We start from the raw sequence: 20,877 nt of genomic DNA on the forward strand, positions 1-20,877 counted from the left end.
TTCTCGTCTTCCTTAATCTTCGCAAAGCGAGCTGTTGCCCCAACACCCTTGTTTTAGGGTGGGTTGACTCAGGGTGCGGGACAGAGCGATTTCTGGTCTGTGAGTCCGTTTCTCTGTCTTAGATCCACCAATCCGATGACCCCACTAACGTAGTCGTTACGGACCGGTAAGGTGTGTAGGCTGCTCGTCTCTAACAGCATTAGCAGTACGTAATGGGGATTTCGTTCAAGAAAGCAGTAGATACACCAAGCTGAAGATGATTGGCTGCTCTCTTTTAACAGACAAGTCTGAGAAGGAAAACCCATTCGAATCCCCTTTCATTCTGGATTGGTGGATCTGAAGCCCAGAAACAAAGTTTCAGGTAAGAAGTCACCCTGTACTATCTCTTGCTGCTTCTGCTTAGATGAGTTTGTCCGCAAATTCAGTATCCTGCTTTAACTGCTTAACGTCCCTTACATACTAGAACTCACCAAGTTAGCTGCTGATGCGAGTTTAGAGTAAGAGAAGGCACATTCAGTAAATACACACGCTTCAGTAGGGAATTGCAGGTCTGCTCTGCAGGAGAGTCCTAGGAACGCGCGGCAGACGGCCCTTCTGCAGAGCTAGGGAGCAGTATCTGCAGATAAAGGGGCACTGAGCAAATAGCTGACAAATCTCGCTTCTGAAGGGAGAAAGCAGCCTTATCAATGGCTTTGTTGAACTTTTCAGTCGAGTTCAGAAAGTAGTAGCTATCTGCTCTGATTTCTGGCCCTGTTTTCTCATGAGTTCATCAGAGCTTTAGGGAACTCGCTCCAGCTGTTTGTGTTACGAATTCCAGTAGCTTTACCCTGTTGACATGCCGTTTGAAATGGTGTTGTGGGCAGCGCTCGGAGTCAGCCTGGTAAATCCGTAACGAGGTCTCAACTGCAAGCTCTGGTGGTGGTGGTTCAGAGCAGCGCCGAGCCAGCCGTAAGGCATGGTTTCAGGGAGGTGCCTCAGAGCTGCAGCAGGTTTGTTTCAGAGTAGGGGGGCGTGGTCGTATTTGGAGTCACCTTACTGAGACTTTGACATGACTAAAAGGCTACAAGATGATATCGTAAGGGTAAGTTTGGGAGGTGTTCGTGTGCGCAAGGAAGGAAAGCCAGATCCCTGGCTGATAGAGGAAAAAGTTAAGTGCCTTAAACGTCTGGTGTGAGCGTGAGACACCCCTCCTAACGCCCAGCTTTACTCCAAGGTAGTGCTTTCATGAACCCGGCAACTTACTGCTAAAGTTAGTAGGAAGCAGGTACGCCTCGATTCCTTTTGATGTTATAGCAATAACGCTAAGCTGCTTGAGTGCTCTCTTGTAGACAGCCATTAAAACAAATGTTAAGGCCTCAGTATCTAACATACTGTAGAAGAAACTCCTGTAGGTGCTGTTGATATCATGTATTGTGTTAGCTGTGCGTTTGTTTTGCTGGTGTGGTATTTTGTGCAAAAATTATACTTGCATTTAATTGATGAATACCTCTATAACGAATTATTTGTGCACAGGATACTGTTGTTTCCTGGCTTGTTTTTTTGAGTACTTGAATTTTATTTGGTTAGGGTACAAGTCTTGGGCATGCTTTTTGAGTACAATTCTTAAAAAAAAAAGTCTGAGGGAAAATCAAAGGAAAATGCTCGTTAACCTTAGTCTGACACATTTCCTGCAGTCTGTTCTAATATCAAACTGAACTTGTCCCATGTGCTGACCAGGCCATCCCTCACCTCGGAGTCGCCCGGTGAAATAAAATCTTCTCATGGAGCATTTCCCCTCGGGGCGTGCCCTCCTCTGAACTGAGAGAATGGGGAGGCAGAAGTGATCTCGACATCTTTAATGATGAAAACTGAAACAAGGAAATAATTTAAATACACTGGGGGTGGGGGAAAGGGGAAGTGTAAACGCGTGCTCCTGCTGGTTAAGATCCCCAGCGTTAGGATATGTAATGTTGTATGAAGTGCTTAGCTGTTTGAAACCCGGAACGGTCCTGCCGAAGGCTCAGTTGAACCTGCGTGGAAGTATGTGCAGGTTGGAGGCTTGGTTTTGAATCTTATTTTTTTTAAAGTAAAATGTAACGCAGCTTTCAAAGGTGATTTAAATACCCCTCTGCAACATTTAAAATACAAACACTGAATGCAAATCTACCATTTTACTATGTACTAAGCCTGGAATTCATATTTGTTTAAACTAGTCAAGTTAAAGCGCACACTGCCTTATACAGGCTGTGTTTTTAGATCAGGTTAATGTTTTTGTTAGATTGCGTTAGTCCCCATCCTTGAAAACTGAATTCAGAAAAGAGTCTGAGCCAGCTCTTACAGTTTCAGGCAAGCTTCATCTACAGTTCCGTGAGTATTCAACTTACTTTAAAGTTTCTGCTATTCCAGTTGGCAGTGCTAGGTCTCTTTTTTCCTTCCAGTTATGATTTACTATTAGCAGGTGTACTGCTGTCTGTAGATGTCTGTAACACCTCTGTTCCTCCTGCATAAGAGAGTAAGAAAGCCAGTTTTCTTTCAAAATGGCTTTTTTATGTAACGTAGGATGTGCTAGTGCAGCAAGGAATATCATAATTTAGAAGTTTTGAAATTGTTGGAATTGGGGTGTCACTGTACGAAGGAAGCAAAGGTTAACCTAAAAACCGTGTATTTTGGAAAATGTAGACTGCTTTCAGTTAACATTGAAGAGCGACTATGATGTAAATGTATTAGGATTTTCTCTATAGTCTTCTGTGTCCTCCTGAAAACAAGATATTGCATCTCACGAGTCTTATTCTGATGAATAAATTATAATGGAGTAAGGTTGTTGTTATATGCAAAGAAAGCACTTAATCTCTTCTCCACTGAATCCGTATTCCTTTTGTAGCGTTCATTTTGTTGTAGCAAACGCATACTTTGATCTTCAGGAGCAGAGCGGGACTGCATTATTGATCACGCTTCTGTGAATTCATTGCCCAATTAGAAGAACTGCGTGGTAATGGAAAATAATTTATCAGATAAATTTCTCCTCATTTGCCTTGCTTTAAGTTTCTTAATTTCTCACTTAGTGTTTTCCTCCAAATGCAAGAAGCTTACGTGCAGATCTTGAATGACAATTGGGAGGTTGTATCATTGAGCGATACTTTGTGAATGGCAATCTTTTTTCTGAATAGATTTTTCTAACGCAAGAGTGACTCAGCTATTGGTTTCCTATTTTTTGAATGATCTACTAACAATAAAGGAAAAATCAAAAGCATTTTACAAGTTAAGATGAGCTTACTACTCCGATACTTATTTTCAAGAAACTAATTTTTAACTTCCCTAGTTCTCCAAAGCACAGAAATGCGAGAGCAAGCTAAATCTCTTGTACAAGGACAACTTTCTTGACCTGAGAATGCAGCTGTTCTTGAAGCAGAACATGTGAGAGAAACTCCTTGCATTTTGGAAATGCATTGTAAGAATGGTACTCGGACAGCCTTCCAAATCAGACACTCAAGTCTGGACGTGAGATTGCATTTTGTCTGTGGAAAAGGTAGTGATGCGATGCCACCACTTCCAGCTTGTATGGAGCATGTGAACACACCCATCTCTCAAGGGACATCTTGGTTTTGAAATGAAAATAAGAGTACGAAGTACTACTATTGGTCTGATACCAGTTGTTTTGTTTCAGAGTACCTCAGCAAAGATACCAAGCGTGCCAAAATGTGCAGCACAGTGAATGTGGTACCATGCCAAGCCAGGCTGTCGCTTGTGGAACATGCTTATTCGTGTTAACGTGCATGCCCCCACACTTTATGTCCGATCAAATATTCACAATTACAAGTATACTTTGACACTTTCCATTTTCTACGTCTTGCAAACACTCAGAGTACTTGTTCCAATATCTAGTTGTTTCAGCACTGTTCTGCTTACAGATGTTTTGAATGAATTGCGTAAGGTAACGACACCAGGTAAGAGCTAGAGGGTGTCCCAGCTAGCAAAAGGGGCTGGGGCTTGCTGAGTAGTTGGCAACTGTTCCTTGCTGAGTGTAAAATAATGCTGAAGGCCTTTGAACAGTGTTACTGCTTTATATTTTTTCTTATCGTGCTTAATGCAGATTTTTGAGAAACTAAGATCTGGGCTTGATACTAAATTTGACGTGGGAGCCTAAAGCTTTCATAAAATGTCCTGACTGTCCGTAAGTCGAGCACCGCTTGTGGGAATGCCCCTCTTTGCAGCACTAGGTCTGAGCTACCAGTGGATGCGTCACTTCCAGACACAGAACGTTTTAAGTAACAGCGGTTACCCCATGCGTTTATCAATCGTGAGGGCTAATGGAAATAAAAAAGCATCGGTTCTGTTGGTCTGGGCCTACATCAAAGTAAACCACACAGCCCATTACAAGCGTAGAGTTGCACGTGAGTTTCTGACAACTAAAAGCGTGAAGAGAATTCAGAGTGAAGGTTTACGTTTTTTGGTTGTACCTGACTCTGCCAGTCTGAATCTATTCATAGCTCTACGGAAATCAGAATAGAATTGTTAAGGTTGGAAAAGACCTCCAAGAAATGCAGAACACGAGCTAAACTTCCTGAGGAGCTGCTTGGTTTTCACAAGGAAGTTGGGAAAAGCACTTCAGAATTTGGGAACTTGAATGATTTATTAGGTATTTATGCTCAATTTTGATCGTGTAATAATCTGTGTAAAAAAGAAAACAATGGCAGGGGGAGTGAATGCATATGGTTAGCAATGCTTCTTGAGAAATGAAGTTTATTAGACAATTCATTTGTTTTTCTGTATTTCTCTTCAAAATTCAAAAATACCTCCCTTCCCCATTCTCTTTTTAACTGTCTAGAAACTTTTTCAAAAGCAAGGATATTTTAACCTTAAGAACAGAATCTCAAAATCTGTAAATGTCCCACAATACATTTTGAATCCTTAAATTATCTTATATAAATGAAATGAATGTAATTTTGGTGGAAATGTTTGAGGTCGGAATTCTAATACTTTATAAAAAGTTCTACTAAGAAGGCCTAGTGGTGCTAATGCTTTCTGAACTATGACACCGCAGCATTTCCGTCACTGGTTGTAGTGTGTTAGTTCCACCAGGAGCACAGGTGCTAGTCCATGTGCATTTCTTGAGCTAACTTGGTATAAAATGGTGAATGTTTCTGTTTGGATGTGAATTCTAATTTTAAATGCACTGAAACCAAAGGTTTCTGGACATTTTACAGTGCTTTAACAAAATGGTGCTCTGCACCTGTGCAAAGTCCCAAGTGAACAGAAACTTTATATTGTTCAGGGGCTGTTGAATTCTTTAACCTTTATCCTAAAAAGTTATTACCTACAAATTTGATGCTTTACTATTCATATAAGAAGTTCTTAGCATCTAACCTGAAAGACTTAAAAGCATATTCCTTTTTTTAACTGATAAGACTTAAAATTTTGCGTGGAATGCAAATTCAAACCTTTGCATACTTTTTTTTTTGAATTTGTGACTTAAGATTGAAACCTAAATCTTGAAATGTCGTTCCTGAGGCTGGCCTACCAAAGCGTTAAGGTATTAATTTTTTTTGAACATAAGGTATCCAGAAGGTCAGAACAGTGGTTTCTCTTTGTATTTATTGTTTCAGGATCATTTGCTCCTTGCTGCGTTGCTGGAGAGCCCCTCTTGCATCCATTTGTTGCTCCCCTCTGAGTATTGCCTTCAGAGGAGCGCAGCAGCCTTGATGTGTCACCTAAAACTCTGCAGTGAGATTTAGCTTTAAAACTTGAGGTTTGGCCTTATCTTAACCTCCATGGTTTTGTTGTCTGCCAGTGCGACTGACGCTGGTGTAAATGTACACTGAATGTTATGCCCGCCAGCCAGTGAAAATACCCATGTGTTTTGTGCACTGACATGAAATTCATTCAGTATTGCACCTTTTTTTTTTAAACAAACAAACAAAAAACCCTTTCAGTAAGATATTCCATACTTCTGACCTCAGCCGCAGAGATTTGTGGAGCAGGAGTTGGCTTCCTAAAGTTTGGTCTTTTTTTTTTTTTTGGCCATTTTGTTTTTTTGTCCTGGATGAGGTAGCTATCTTTCCACTCCATTTTTGTCTGCGGTGCACTGGGGACTGGCACCACCATCTCTAGGACCAGTACTTTGTGCAGTGAGTTTAACACACTTTTCCCAGTTTTTATTGAATTGTGCTGCAGCTCCCTGGGATCCTGATGAAAGGCAAGTGGAAAGTGAGGGTATAAGTTCAGGTCCTTGTTATTCACAAATTAAGAGTCTTAATACGCTGCTGTGGTTTTATTTATAACCAGCAGCTCATACGCAGACAGGGTCAAGAAATAACATGTCAGTGAAGCGCACAAATATTTGCACATTCCTGTTCTAGTGTGAAGTAGAATGCAATATTTAATTTGTAGGATTGTGCAATAGCATTGCTGCAGTTAAGTGTCCAGTGGTTTTTATAAATCCTTTCATTCAGGGTTTCGTAATGCCGTGGAGAGGTTTTTGTGTGGCTTAAGCTTGGCATGGAAATGGCTTCCTTGTCTAATGTGTTTTGAACTAAATTAAAAAGTTATTCTCAAGTTACCCACATTTCACTTAAGTTCTTAATATTCAGCTTGCTTAGCGAAAGTAATTCCTAAAGGCAAGCACAGTCTGATGGCCTAAACCAGCGATTTTTAGCTTGTGATTTGTGGGCTCCTGAAGTCCACTGGAGGGCTGACAGGGTACCTGGGAAGTCTGCACGTGTAGGTCGATCACACACGGTTTTGTACATCGGACTTGGAGATGTTAGGAGAGAACATTGTTGTGAGTCGTGATCAGTGACTTTCAACGAAGTGACGTGAGCAGAATTAAAATTTTTACTGGGCCTCTGTATTTAAAAATTCAAAAACTTATTTAGGCTTTAATAAATGCACTGAGCATTGATGGTTCAGTGCTGCTGAAACGCCATCGAGATACTGTGCCAAATAGGATCAAATAATGACACAGATCAGAAAGGAAGTTTTCTGTACCTGTATGCACTTTTCAGGTAGAACTGTAAGGTCTGATTAAGGTCCGACATCTTCAATATCATAATAGATTTGAACGGTACATCCCCTGTCTTTAAACATACTCTTTTTTTGACAATCTTGAAATTGAGATAGTTTCCCTAGTATCACTGGCTGACTGTCCAAAACAGGTCTGGGACCTGAATTTCAGTTGTTTGTATGAGGACATGTCATCTTACTGCAAACTGATCATAGACCTACTGGATTAATCGGTAGCTAACTGGAAAATCATGTTTCTTTAAGCTTTAAAGAATCTTTTAATAATCTAAAACTCGCCTATTTTGATATTGAAGGAAAAGACCATACAATATAGCATTAATAATTTTATTTTTACCTGCTGGGATCATTCTTGTCTTGTTTTTGCTTTAATCTCTCTTAAGCACAGGGACGAAAGTCTTACGCTTCCTTGTGTTTTATTCATTAGATATGAAACGAAAATTTAAATAAAGGTTTTATCTCCTCAGTTGCTCTGGGTTCCCTCCTTCCCTTCCCTGCTGGCACAAAAAGGGTCTCCCCAAGTCTTCACCTGGGGTATTCTGCTTCAGCTGTGACCTGTGGGATTGTCTTGTAATGATTTGGTCTTTATTACAACTAAATTGGAAGCCCATGTGAAAAATACCGAGAGCCAAATTTTGGAGCCGGGTTTGTGAGCTGCCTGATGGTAATTGAATCCTTTTCTCTAGCTTTCTCTGGTGGTTGTGCAGTTACTATTGTACCCTTAAAAGGAACTGTGAAATAATATCACTGAGCTGTAAAAGGGCTGCAGAGTCTGTCTGCAGTGAACTTCTCCAGCTTAAGCAATGAAACAACACTTCCAAACTTTTCCTCGCTTGTAGTGTCAGCAGCATGGAATTGGGTCGTGAAGCCTGGTTCTTTTGGGCTTGGGTGGTGGTATGAGTGATAAACGTTTGTAGGGCATAATTTGGCTTACAGGATACATGTAACTGATAATACCCCCATAACCCACTAAAGCAGCAGGACACTGTCTTAAGTAAGCAGAACTTGGTCTTGCAACCCAAACATAGCCAGGTGGCGTTCCTCTTCTAAAGCACACGCTTTGGTTGTGTCAGTGCCCCGATATGTGGACCGTGACCTCAGGAGTTAATGTAGGCTCTGCTGTCAGAACAAATAAGCACAAATAGTTTGGGAAAGATGAGATGGGGTGGGGTGCCAAGCCTTAATTCCCCCAAATCCCCAGGACCATGCTCTGGGGACTTGCCCCTGCCCTTAACCTGCATTGTTGGGCTTTTGGCCCCGTGCTGCCGCACCTCCCATCCTGCTATGGGGTTGTCACTGCCACCCTGCACTGAAGCCTGTAGGCTGCAAACGAGGGAAATGAGCTCGTTATCCTTGGTAGGACAGAGGGATGAGGGAAATGAGCTCGTTATCCTTGGTAGGACAGAGGGACGGCTCGCTTTCTGCAAAGGATCTTCAGTCGTTATTTTACCCTTGGCCACTAACCTCGTGCTTAATGTAGAAATGCCATAGATAAGTACCCACGTTAACGTACTAATGAGTTGCCTGCCTTGAGTGATTTGTTGTGGCATCTAACTGCTTCTTCTCTTCCTTCCTTTTTGTCACCCTGCAGTGTTCTGTGCCAAGGTCTTTGTGGCTAGGCTGCTCCAACCTGGTAGAGAGCATGTGCGCACTGAGATGCCTGCAGAGCATGCCCAGTGTCAGATGTCTCCAGGTGCCTTTCTTCTTTCTTGTTGTAAATGTTATGCGTATGCTGTTGAACATTGTTAAACTCTCAGGACTCTGTTTAATCAAATTGTTAAGTCTGCTAAATGTTTTTTGTGCATCCTTTGCTGAAACCTTCTACTTAACTGCATTGTAGGAGTGCACCTTAAGAGGGCTTTCTGTACAGTAGGTTCTCTGCGGGAGGGGGAGAGCTTTTGTGTTTTATTGCCTGTTTACTGAAGTTGTGATATAAGTAGCATAGTTGTGCATGTTGCCTGCTATGTTTTGCTTTCTTGTTTAATTTTTAAAAAAATATGCAATGAGCTTTGCCATTTCTCTTAAATTGCAATGAACTGCATAGCCTGTAATATTTTTGTGATTTAATTTAGAAAGGATAAGCTTTTTACTTTCTACCAAGTGTGATCCTGGTTACAGCCTTACATTTAGTCATTGCGCAGGCCTGAATGCAGAGTAGTTAGCCCGGAGTCGGGGAGCCTTTTGCGTTAACAGAGTAACTCAGCCTCTTCACTGCTAAGAAGGGAAGAGCAAGGGATGGGGGTCACTCCGCACAGAAGATCACTAAATCAAGCTCTGTTATTTTGCTGCTAGTAAACAGTTAAAGCTGGGCCTGCGTAATTTATAGATGGGGGATTTGCTTGTGTTTCTTTACAGGTGTGGGAGGGATTGAAAAAGATAAATAATGAAAAGGAGATTTTGATACCAGTGAAGTTCTCACCTCCCAGGATATTTACCTTGCAAAGTAAATGTATAGTTACTCTGTGGCACTTCCTGAAGTGTTTCTGAATGCAAAGTTTTTAGCAGAACATAATTATTATTTAATATTAGTATCTTTTCTAACACGATAGCATTACTCAGTGGTTCAGTCTTTCATGTGTACAAAACAAATGCTTAAGTTTTCATTCAGAAAGCAATTTCTTTTAAGCAAATTGAGTTTTGTTTGCAGCCAGTACATTTAAGTTCAGACACTGGATAACGTGAATGTCTTGCCTTAGAGATTAACTGTGTTTGAAAACCTCTCCTCTTGCATGCAAAATGTTCTGGCAAATTTACATTTCAAATTGAAGTTTCAGATTTTCTGTTAAAATACAACCGTTTTCTGTTTGACTGCTTTGTTTTCAATTTTGAAATACTATTTTGCAGGGAAAAAAAAAATGTCCAAGATAAATGTATGGGTGGCTAATAGAACCTTATAGAAATTGGCGCTGCATCGTGGGCAAATCATGGGTATCACGAGTCATGACTGTGCAAGTCACGGGGGTTTGGTGCCTGTCTTGGGAATATTTGCAAGCTAGCTCTAGTCTGAGACCTTTCTGCTCTCTTTCCCCGATCCTCAACACTCACCCTCTCGTTGGAAAAGTAAAATAAAACTTTCAGGAATGGGAATTTCTTTTTTCTTGTGGTACCTGACTTGTCCATGGCGGAAGAGCATCTCAGAGCTGTGCAGCAGGCGCTCGGAGCTGAGGTGGCAGGTGGCGCTGGGGGGCCCCGAAGCCTTTCCAGTCCTTCCCAGTTTGTCGCTTACTCCTAGCTGTGTCGAGCAGTTGGAGGGCAGCTTCAGGCGTGGGGCAGCTGTGCCGTCAGTAACGGTCTCAGAAGCGGTGCCTGTCCGCCCTGGTTTGGCGGCTGCACGGAGGCCGGTCGGCCTGTGCGGCCCTCCCCAGCCCGGGCAGGGGAGCTGGAAGGGCTCGGTAATAGTGTTCACCTGAATTAATGATAAACCTCTTTAGTATGGATGGTTTTTTTTCCTCTTAAAGCATCTGTTGGCAGGTGGGTGGTAGTTTACCACATACCACACTTCTGGAGACCTGCTACCACCCAGCAGCGGCGTCATTAAAAACCGTGGCTAACGAAGCTGTCAGGTCAGGATGTGTCCCTTGGAAAACTTTGTCAAAGGTGTGTTGTTTTCAGGAGTTGTTGCAGACCTGCCAGCTGTAATGCCAGTCGTCTTAGACAGACCAGTTAGTTTGTGCCTGCTCCGTGTGCCTGGAGGAATATAATGTTCCCAGCGTGTTTTAAACTAGATTAGTAGCAGTTCGTGTGGCTGACAAATCCTAGTACTAAATTACATCCCAGCAAGTGTAAGTGCGTTGTTGAAGCTGGTGGGGTTGCTTTGAGGCTGGCCGGGTGCATGGAGAGCAGCTGTTTTGTGTGCCCGGCCCGTTCCCCTCGTGCCTTCCTGCTGGCCGGGCCCTGTGCCGAGAGACGGAGAGGGAAGGCAGAGAGGGTTTGGGTTTTGATTGTGTTCTGAAATAGAGGTCTTGTGTGTGTGTGTGTGGAGAAGTTTGATTTTTGTTTTGTGTGTAGAACTTCAACCTGGAGTAAGAGTTTTTGAATCTCTTAGAAGCATCTGTGAGAGATATTTTAAGAAAAAAAAAGTTCTCCTTTCAGGCGTGTGACTCAGTGATGTCCCAAGGGGAACTTGGAAGTGAAAGTGGCACCAGCTGTCTTTCCCCATTTTTTATTTTGGCACTGTGACTTGCCCTTTGTTGTTTCTTAAGCTGTGAGCCCATGTTTAGAAACAGGTAGAGCGCATATACCAGGAGGTGTGCGGTCATTCAGATTGAGCAATGCTGATGAGCAAGCTTAAGGAGGGAAATAGAGAAGCCCTTCAGTGATAGGAAGAAGTTATTTGGGTGTTGTATCAGCTGTCCGTATGTGTTGTGTGTGGAGAGCAGTTAGTGATGACCAGAACGAGGAAGGAGCCCTAGCCTCAACTCTGGAGCCTCTGCAGAATGCCTTCGGGATGCGCTGCCCAGTCTCAGCCCTTGCCAGAACATGGAGACTCCGAGAGTGCTTGGTCTGTCCGCTACCTGGAAGAAGGCAGCAGAGGTTCGGTTTACCCCTGCCTTTTCACAGTACTGTTAGCAGTCATGAAACCCAACTGGGCTCTTCTGAAATTAAGCTGTAACATTTAAGCAGAAATCCCCTAATGCCAGCGGATTGGGTGGCAGCATTACAGTTCTTTACAATTAGTTTCATAGAATAGAATGGCTTGGGTTGGGACGGACCTTAAAGATCACCCAGTTCCAACCCCCTGCCATAGGCAGGATGCCACCCACCAGATCAGGCTGCTCAGGGCCTTGTCCAGCCTGGCCTTGAACACCTCCAGGGATGGGGCATCCATCTCCGGGCAGCCTGTTCCAGTGCCTCACCACCCTCTGAGGGAGGAATTTCCTCCTGACCTCTCATCTAAATCTCCCCTCTCTTTGTTTAAAACCATTCCTCTTTGTCCTGTCAATACCTGACAGAACAAAAGGTTGATCTCCACCTTTTTTATAAGCCCCTTTTAAGTTTTGAAAGCCACTGTGAGGTCTCTCTGAAGCCTGCTCTTCTCCAGGCTGAACAGCCCCAGCTCTCTCCTCCTTTCTTCCCAGCAGAGCTGCTCCAGCCTCTGATCACCTTCGTGGCCTCCTCTGGACCTGCTCAGACAGCCCCACGTCCTTGTGCTGGGGGCCCCAAAGAAAGAGCCCCCAGGATGCAGTCGTATTTTGTATTCTCTGCTTTTCTTATGCAGTGAAATACCTGCTTTGTTTCTACAGTTTTCTGGACACATTTTTCCCCTCTGTTTTCTGTTAGCTGTTAGTGAATGGAGAGAGAGACATAATTAAATAAAAAATAATACCTATTGTGGTATTGAAGTTTGCTCTCATTCTTACTTTCATCATAATGAATATTGTTTGGAAATAGTCCTTGACACTTACTGTCACTTGTTAACTGTTGTATTAAAAAGAGTATATTAAATGCCAGTTAATAATGGTTGAAATTACTATAGATTCAGAGGGCTTGTTTTTAACTACTTAATTATCTTTAATATTGTTTTTGTGCCAGGAGCTTAGCGTTATGAACACACTTGGATTCAAATAGCTGCTGTTTTCATCCTTTCTTTGATATGGATTTGACTGCACGATTAAAGCATCCCGCTCTCTCATTTAGGTGTTGGTAACTTGTATTTAGAGAAACTGGTTCTGTTACCAGTTGTGTAATGCAACCCTGAGCATCCATCGCCTCCTGTAGCTTCATCCTCATGAAGCTTTGCAGTGGCCTTGAAAATGCTTTGCCATGCTAATGTGGGAAGCAGCTCCAGCAGCGCTGTCACGCAGAGAGGCGCCCGGTGTTCCGAGCTCTGCAAGTAAACATCCCCAGCCTAAACTGAAGACTAATCATAAGGCAAGAGAAGATAAGTACTCAAATGGCTCTCTTTGAATTGTTGCATAACGTAGGATGTGATGAAATCAGGCTTGGGGAATAAATTATTAGATAGATGTAACGAAATTTATCTAGTAACCAAATACTGCTCAAGCAACTGCTTTCTCCTTCTGTTTGGTTACACCTCTTTTGTTGCTTTTTTGAAGTGACCGTAGTATATCTCCTCTAAAAGTGGGCTCAGATTTCTCCTGCTTCTCTTATTTACTCACAACCCCCAATGTGTTTTTTCTACACCTTTTCATTTATTGTTCATAAATCATTCAGCCTTCAGCATGCAGTGTCCTGCTCTTCCCGTTTTGTTACAGAATCACAGAATCGTCTAGGTAGGAAGAGACCTCGAAGATCACCTGGTCCAACCTCTGACCTACCACTACCAAGTCCTCCACTAAACCATATCACTAAGCTCTACATCTAATGTCTTTTAAAGACCTCCAGGGATGTTCCCGCGAGGTGTACGTAGGTGGAAGCATTAAGAGAGCACACCTCGCTACAGGAGTGATGGACTTCCAGAGCTCACCGCGTGCTCCCAGGGCCTGTGAGAGCCTTCTGTGCTGTGCCTGCCCCTTCTGGCCCTGTGCGCAGCGCCGTGCCCGGCTGTGATGTTCCCATTCTCTGCATTTTCCTTCTCCCATCGTGTGTCCTGACGGTGGGCAAGCAGTAGGAAGGTGACATTGACTGAGTTCTTGCCAGCGTTGTCCCTGCTTATAGATTAAGACGGGAGCGTATTGATTTACTCTCCATAACTGGAAGCTGTCCTCACAAAAACATGGTCTTAAAAGCCTTTTGAAGTGGCCAATTCATAATTTATTACTGTTTAGAATTTGCAAGTGGAACTGTGGAGCATTAGGTTTTAACATTTATTTCGCAGTAGTATTCCCTGCAAAGGAAATTATTTTTTTAGCAGTAAGGCATCTCAGTGCCATCGCAGCTGAGCTAGGGCACAAAGAAAGTTTAATTTATTGATCGGATGCAATTCAGCATTAGCTTGCTGAAGCTTCTGCTTGTTACTCTTTACTAATTCTGAATTTCTGTTGGTTGATGTTTCTATTCAGATAAGGCAGAAGTACAAAAATGGAAAGTATAACTGGAAGAAATTGTATTTGAAAAATAATACTGATTTATTGTTGTGAAAACTTCAGCATCTTTTTTATAGCTGTACTGATTTTTTCAAAGTACAAATTCAGATACAGACATGAAGCCGTATTCCTAAAATCATGCCGAGCGCAGTAGATGCGTTCTACTAAAACCTTTTCCTACAGTGCATGAAATCACAAATTGGAAGTGATTAATAGCCTGTCAGTGCGGAGTCTGCATCCTTCTGAAAATGTTATTCTTCTACGCAGCTGTTAAAGGGAGTTGGAGTAGCCAGACAACTGCTTTCCTTCGTCTGTTAGGTTCGAAATCATTTACAAATACTTCTTTGACATGTCTTCTGGTATTTTGCCTCAAAACAGTGGGACTGTTAGCATTCCCTTTTGGAAGCAGTCCAACAGGTCCATTAAAAAAGAGATGCGTATTGAATTCCTTTTTTTTAAAGGACCAGAGCGTTCTCTCCAATATCGGGGATACTCGTGCCTGTCCCTCTGCGTTAAGCAGACTTCTTTCTGAGACAGAAAGCTGTAAAACGAAGTGTTGCATTTGTAGAAGCGATTGCAGATATCGGCACGGTATGCCTTCTTGTGCAGGGAGGTGGCCTGAGTTGCCAGGTCTGTAGGTCTGGTGTAAAAGCATTCGCTTTTCTCCCCGTTACTCAGCAGCGGTAGTATTAGAAGCAGAGGTGGTGTTGTGATTGAAGCTGGGGGCTCTAAATATTGGTATCAGTCTGGATTGTCTTCAGCAGTTTCTCATGGTGTCTTTTTTTTTTTTTTTTCCAGTTCTTAGTATCTGTTACAGACCCCGGGGGCTGGTCTCGGTTTGGTGTTAGCCGCATGTGCTGCGACTGTGAGGTTTTGGCAGAGGGCGGCGTTGCCTTGTGCCCCGCTGCGCCGTGCCCTGGTGTGGTCGGGCTGTTCTGGTATGGGGCCCCCAAAAGTGGGCCTGGGGCCCCGGTGTGGTCTCACCAACGGGATAAGTCTGTGTAAAAGGCAGAGATCGGGGGGGTTCGAGGAGAGGTTTATTATCTGAAGGGAAGCGTTGGGATAAGCACTTCTCATTCCTTGTGCATCTGAGTGCACCAGTTTTCCGACTACTTACTGAGGAAGCCTGCTTTTCCGCGGGGGCTCGGAGAGACCTTCTTTTTATTGGGTCAACTCTTAGTGTGTGTTTTTAAGCAGAAGAGTGGTTACTTGCCAGATTACCGTAAGCATTATCTGATGACCTGGTGTGGAGCTACGAACCAGAGCTCGCCCTCTGCGGCCTCCCTGAGGGAGGCACAGCATTTCCTGGTGTCGCAAGGCTGGCGTACGGACCAGGGATCTGTAAGCTGGGGTCCCACATCTCCCCCGCCTTGAAATGTCCCTGCCACATGCAGCTTCAGAAGCATTTTCATGGCATAGCAGGCACCTAGCGTGACACTGGGGCCCCAGGGCCGAGGGGGTCCTGTTTTGCTCACCCCGCTTGGCAGCGGCGGTGCCTGCAGGCGGGACGTGTGGGGCACGTTGGGCTCTCGGAGCTCTGCCGCCTGCCCAGCCTCCAGCTCCCTTGTTTGCTTTCTTCCAAATTCATGAGGGCTTTTTTTATTGTTTCCAGCCCTTTTTAGAGCACGCTAAGGAGCATACTCTTCATCTGTGAGCTTCAGGCTTGCTTGAACAGCAGAGCGAGTCCTTCAGGAGCCTGTGTTGCTTTCTAAACAGCTTTTGGAGTTACTTTACCTATGGCTCTTTAATTGGTGGACAGTTCTCTCATCTTTGGTTTCTTTTCGGGAGCTGTCAGTGTTCCAAAATTAGTCATCTTAATCCATAATTTTTATGGTAGAAAACTGATGGAGATCAAAAGCAAGCGGTAGTTCTTCGACTCCCTGTTGTGCTCTCAGTAAGCTGCAGTCTGCTGCAGAAGAGACCTGTAAATGTAGGGAAAATCATGTGAGCTTAGAGATCTAGTCCTTATTTACTTGCTAACGTACCTTTTGCTAGTGTTTCTCCGTTGTACTGTTTGGAGATCCCTATCTTCTCGGACTGGGAAGGATGTGTCGCTAAGGAGGCAAGCACATTTCTCAGCCATGGATTCATGCGTCAACACGAGATGCTAGACCTTGCTTCAGCAAATCCCAAGCCACAGCTTATCTCTGCAACAGATAAGCATCATTTCTAGCATAAATTTATGTTCCGCAGAAAAGCTAACACAGTCACAGTAAGCCTGATACACTTCACAAGGAGTGGGCCTGAGCTGTTATTCCTGATACCTCGTACGTTGCATCTGCAGGAGGACTGCATCTTGGAGCGGAGGGATGGAGTTAGCCCCACCTTCGTGTGCAGGCTTTCTCAGCCTCCTTTGGAAAGGACGTGGGTGTTTTTGCTGTCTGCCCCTGTTATGGTGCAAAGAAATTTGCTAAGTAAACTGCCTTGCTCTTCAACCTGCCTTCTAATAATGCCATGCTTAAGCTGGGAGGGAGCAAAATCTTTCTTAAGAAGGGGAAGAGGAAATGCAAGGCAGTCAGTTCCAGGTATCTTTGATGCAGTCCTCTTCCTTGGAGATATTTGCTCTATCGCACTTGAAAGAATTTTCAAGGAAACGGGGCAAAACATGCAAATATTTCTTGCTAAGGTGGCAATTAAATTCATGCAGGAACTTCACACAACACTGGCAGACTTCTTGTCAGAGGCGTCACAGGCAGGAGGATCAGATCCCTTGCTTGTGGAGAGCTGAGCAGCAGGCTTGATACAGTATTAGTAATGATTTTATAGGTATAAGTAGTACTAGTCTTGATGAGACTGGTCGTTGTAAGGACGTTCATTCATTCTTTCAGTGTTAGCAGGAAGGACAGCACCAGGATTTTCTTGGTCTCCTTCATTTTTGTCTGACAAGTTGGTCTGGAGGTCTTCAAGGCTTGGCGCAAGAGAGTTTTCGCATGCGTGGTGTGGGTTTTATGATTCTTTGAATTGGTGATAGCATCTAAATAAATCAAAGGAGGTGTCAAAGTCAAGGATTTGATGGCTGCCTACAAACCCCATAACAGGGCTGAGCAAATCTTACAAATACCCAGCTGGCAGGTACGGAAGATGTGGTGTAGCAGAGAAAGAAGGAACTAAAACCAAAACCTTCTACTGCTTTGCATAATATTTCTGTGGCAGAATAGTCGTGTTTGCAAGCCTCCACTATGAAAAGGCACAACTTTGTGGCCCAGAATGATCTCTTGCTGCTTTGGACAAGGTGGTTTTAACAAAACCTTCAGAAGTTTTTGTTGATGCTCTTGCCCTAGAGAAATATTGGTGGTTTTAATCCCACTTTTTCACTAACTGTGTAAGTACTGAACTGTGTTCGATGGCATTGGGCTGGTGCTTAGAGACTTTTACCTGTTGAAGCTGAACACTTTCCTTTTGAATTCTTAAATGCTTTTAACGTTCTTCAAGTTGACCCATACTTTATGATACAATTATTAAGCCAAAATCTGGCTTAATAATTTAGCCAGGAATGGTCTGAACTACACTTACTGAATAAACCTGTTTTTTTTGGCATCTCTTCCACTCGTTTTTTTTAATAAACTTCAAAATATTTACTATAGAGTATATGGATGCAAACATCCTTTGTGTCTGTGGACACTCCGGCTGTTCTACTAGAGACTTGCAATTGAAAAATTCTTGTCAAGAAACCTGCTTGTTGTAACTGATAAATGGTGAATATCACGGCACCAAATGTACTAGGGGCCAGCATTCAAAGAGGAGTTTAAATTTAACATAGGATATATGAAAAGATCTAAGTATTAAAAAAAAGAAAAAACACAAAACAACTAACGAATGACAGTGGGCTTTAAAATTCTCTCCTTATATGATATTCCGTAGCTCGTTGTTAAATGTCCTGTTCGAAAAATCACTTGAACAAGGGTTCAGTGAAGGTATCTTTAGAATAGTGAACGCGATTGCAGAATTTGAATGCACGCAGGGACTTGCTTTGGAAAATCACAGCACTTCTGTCTGTTAAACTTTTGAAGATATTTGAACTAGAGGATTTATTCAAGATATAATACCAAAAAACATTTACTATAATCTTACAGTAATCCAAGTACAGTTCTGGACACCTAGGCTCAGTTTGTTAGAGCAAATGTGGTCTGAAAGTCTTGAGCATATATACAAGTGTGTGCTTGGAGAGAAACAGTGAGGACTGGGCCAAATGCCTTCAAATTCAGTGTCTAAATAGTAAAAATGCAGGATGCCTGGTGCTCATAAGTGCCTGTAGAGACACTTCACATTAACCTGAATCTATTAAATTCTCCATAAGCCGTGTTAACCTCAAAGTTATCCTTCAGTGCAGCGAGCTGGAAGCAAAAGCCCTTTCAGATTCCAGACCGGGAGGTGAAATCCATAGCTGGCACTTTGGATGGTGCTCTCTTTTTGCTCAGAAGTAAAAGAAGCATCGAGCAGTTTTCCTACAGAAGTGACATCGAACCCAAATGTCTTCAGCAAGTGAGGAGATGATTGCTGGCCCGCCGCAGCGGTCACAGCTTTGCCTCCCAGGCTTTGTTGCACAACGTGTTGGTTTCGGCTGCGACGCTGCCGCTTCGGTCTGCTGCCCGTTGCAACAGCTCACCTCGCAGTTACGGCGGTGCGCAGGGTGTGCTGTAACGTAAAGTGAATCACTGATGTGATGGATTAAAAATAATCCTCCCGAAAGGGGAACCTGAGACATTGGGCAACTCTTCTCCCTGTTCTCAAATCCTTTTCTGTAGAGTCTTAGTGATAGGCTTTTTCTCTTAATGAACTGTAACTTGCAGTTGCAGGGAGAAGTGGTGCTGGCCTTCAGAGGTCAGGAGCGTTACACATCCATTATGTAAATCATGTGAAACCTAAATTAGGCAATTGCACATTCCTTTTAATACCTAGATAAAATCATCACTTGAATGTAGGGTGTCTGGCTAACCCCAGGCAAGGCTGAGTGGATACTTGCAAAAAAAATAATTTGAGTATTATTTTTTTAATCTCCTTTATTACTTGAAGGCTTCTTTCTTTAGCTGAAGTTAGTCTTAATAGAAGGTTTTCTCAAGGCTTTTGGTTGCTTGTATTAAAAGTGATTACAAAAACACATTGAAATGGGGAATAAGCAAAAAATCTTGTTTCAGACACTTAGTGATTAGGATTTCATGGATTGATTATTGCTTCATTAGTTGCCAAATCTGAAATCACTGCCATACATCTTTGGAGGAAAAAAACGGACTTTTTATTGAATATTTAATTCTGGTGGCTTCTTTTTCTATAGTTTTTTTGTGTGCAAATTTGTTTCCTCCCACCCTTCTATTGGGAAAAGACAACTATCTGAGGGTACCGAGGATGTGTATTCTGTGATTTTATTGTTTCAGGCTCCTCAGTGTTTTTCAGTAAACTAACTTCTACAAAAAAAAAAATAATATTGAAACCTCTTCAAAATATGGTTGAAGTTCTTCTAATGACACTGCATTTGGTGCTGTGGACTTGTAGTGGTTTGGAGTTGCTTATTTTTAAATTGCTCTTCAGCTCCGTGTGCTTCAGCATGCAGCGTGTGTCACTCAGCCGGTTTCTGTGAGCTGGAAGCGGGTGTCCATGGCTCGTCTGCCTCCTTCCAGCTTGTTTTCAGTGAGGGCTGACGGGTTGCAGAGAACTTCTCCGGACCTTAGGGAAACAAAAGGTTATGAGCACCAACCAGTGCCTGTGTTCAGTGGTGCTGGGCATGGAAGAAGAATGGATCGGGTTTTAAGAATGACTTACTGATCTGCATCTTTTTAACCAACTAAGTTCTTTCTGATGGCCCTTAATGTCCAGTTCTTGGTACCGCAGCTTAGGCACCTTCGTGCTGGGAGTCGTCTTCGTCTGCTGTCTGGCGCGGTGAGGTAACTAAATTTGGACAGAGCTGCTTTCGCATGGAACCAGCAGCAGAAATCTGAGCCTAAATTCCCTCTGGGAATCTAGGAATAACCCCAGAAGTATTTTAACTTTGCACCGGGCAGCCAAGTTACAAGTATATTTAATCTTAACAGAGGCTAATTTATTTCCGATGAATCTGAAGCCATCTAATGATGCCCCGATTACCAGCTTCATCTGAAATGTGCTCCCGAGATGCTCCTCATCCTACCATTAATCTGAAAAAACTTTTCATCGGGGTAGTTGTGTTAGGGGATGGTGTGGTGTGTGCTCTGCCGTGTTCACCCCCGAGTGCTTTGTGGAGCAGGGTGGCTGGGGCTTGGCCTCCCCTGCCCCGGGATGTCCACGTGGTGCTGATGCGCTCTCAAACCTGGTTTGTAGGGGCTGCGGTCTGGCCCCGAGTTCCGTACTTAGCTTGTGGTGCTCCTGGGGAAGCGGTGTGCTGCGGGGATGGAGTCAGCTGCTGCCTGAGTGCCCAGCGCAGCCCTTCCCAGGCTCTGGTGGGCTCGTTCGAGCAGGCTCCTAAATGGCGTGTTCCCCTTCTACAGGTTGTGCCATGGGAGTAGATGAGTGGATCTTGGGGGGTTTCTTTGCCTCTGCTCTGGAAGGGAGAAAAGGCACGATGGGCTGAAGCCAGTGTTTTCTTGTTGAGTTTCCATTTGTGGTGGTTTTGTTGTTGTTTTTAATAGGAAATAACAGCTTTACATAGGGCATAAAAGCTAGGGGACTCTTCTGCAAGTATTGAGATGGTTTCTCAGACAGTAAATACTACTTACTGTTTGATTATACAAAAAAAGTAAGTTTGACTTATCTAATCCTCCTAAATGCCTAACAAACCACAATTATTTTGGTTCAGTTGCGTAGATGCAAGTGGTCTGAATAAACGCGTAGTGTGGGACTAGTGCCCGTGCTGCAGTGGAAGCTCAGAAAGCATGTTGCATTTCTTCGGGAGTTTGAGCAAGTTCCTTTAGAGATGACACGAGGC

The 20,877-nt window shown here is 43.3% G+C and overlaps 1 protein-coding gene across 4 annotated transcripts in view; it reads left to right on the forward strand.

Annotated features, from left to right (window-relative positions):
- FBXW11 (F-box and WD repeat domain containing 11) overlaps nt 1–20,877 on the forward strand; it is a 75,482-nt gene that overhangs the window by 7,794 nt on the left and 46,811 nt on the right. The window contains exons 2-3 of one of the 4 annotated variants that reach the window (XM_066977324.1): nt 282–361; nt 8,588–8,689. The exons of 1 other annotated variant lie outside the window; for it this stretch is intronic. In XM_066977324.1, coding sequence (XP_066833425.1) covers nt 8,639–8,689 — 51 coding nt within the window. In that variant the 5' untranslated portion in view covers nt 282–361; nt 8,588–8,638. The remainder of the gene's footprint in view (nt 1–281; nt 362–8,587; nt 8,690–20,877) is intronic. 2 more of the 4 variants (XM_066977326.1, XM_066977323.1) reach the window with 2 other exon arrangements.

The sequence above is a fragment of the Anser cygnoides genome, chromosome 14 (genome assembly GCF_040182565.1).
Source record: "Anser cygnoides isolate HZ-2024a breed goose chromosome 14, Taihu_goose_T2T_genome, whole genome shotgun sequence".
Classification (NCBI taxonomy): Eukaryota; Metazoa; Chordata; class Aves; order Anseriformes; family Anatidae; genus Anser; species Anser cygnoides.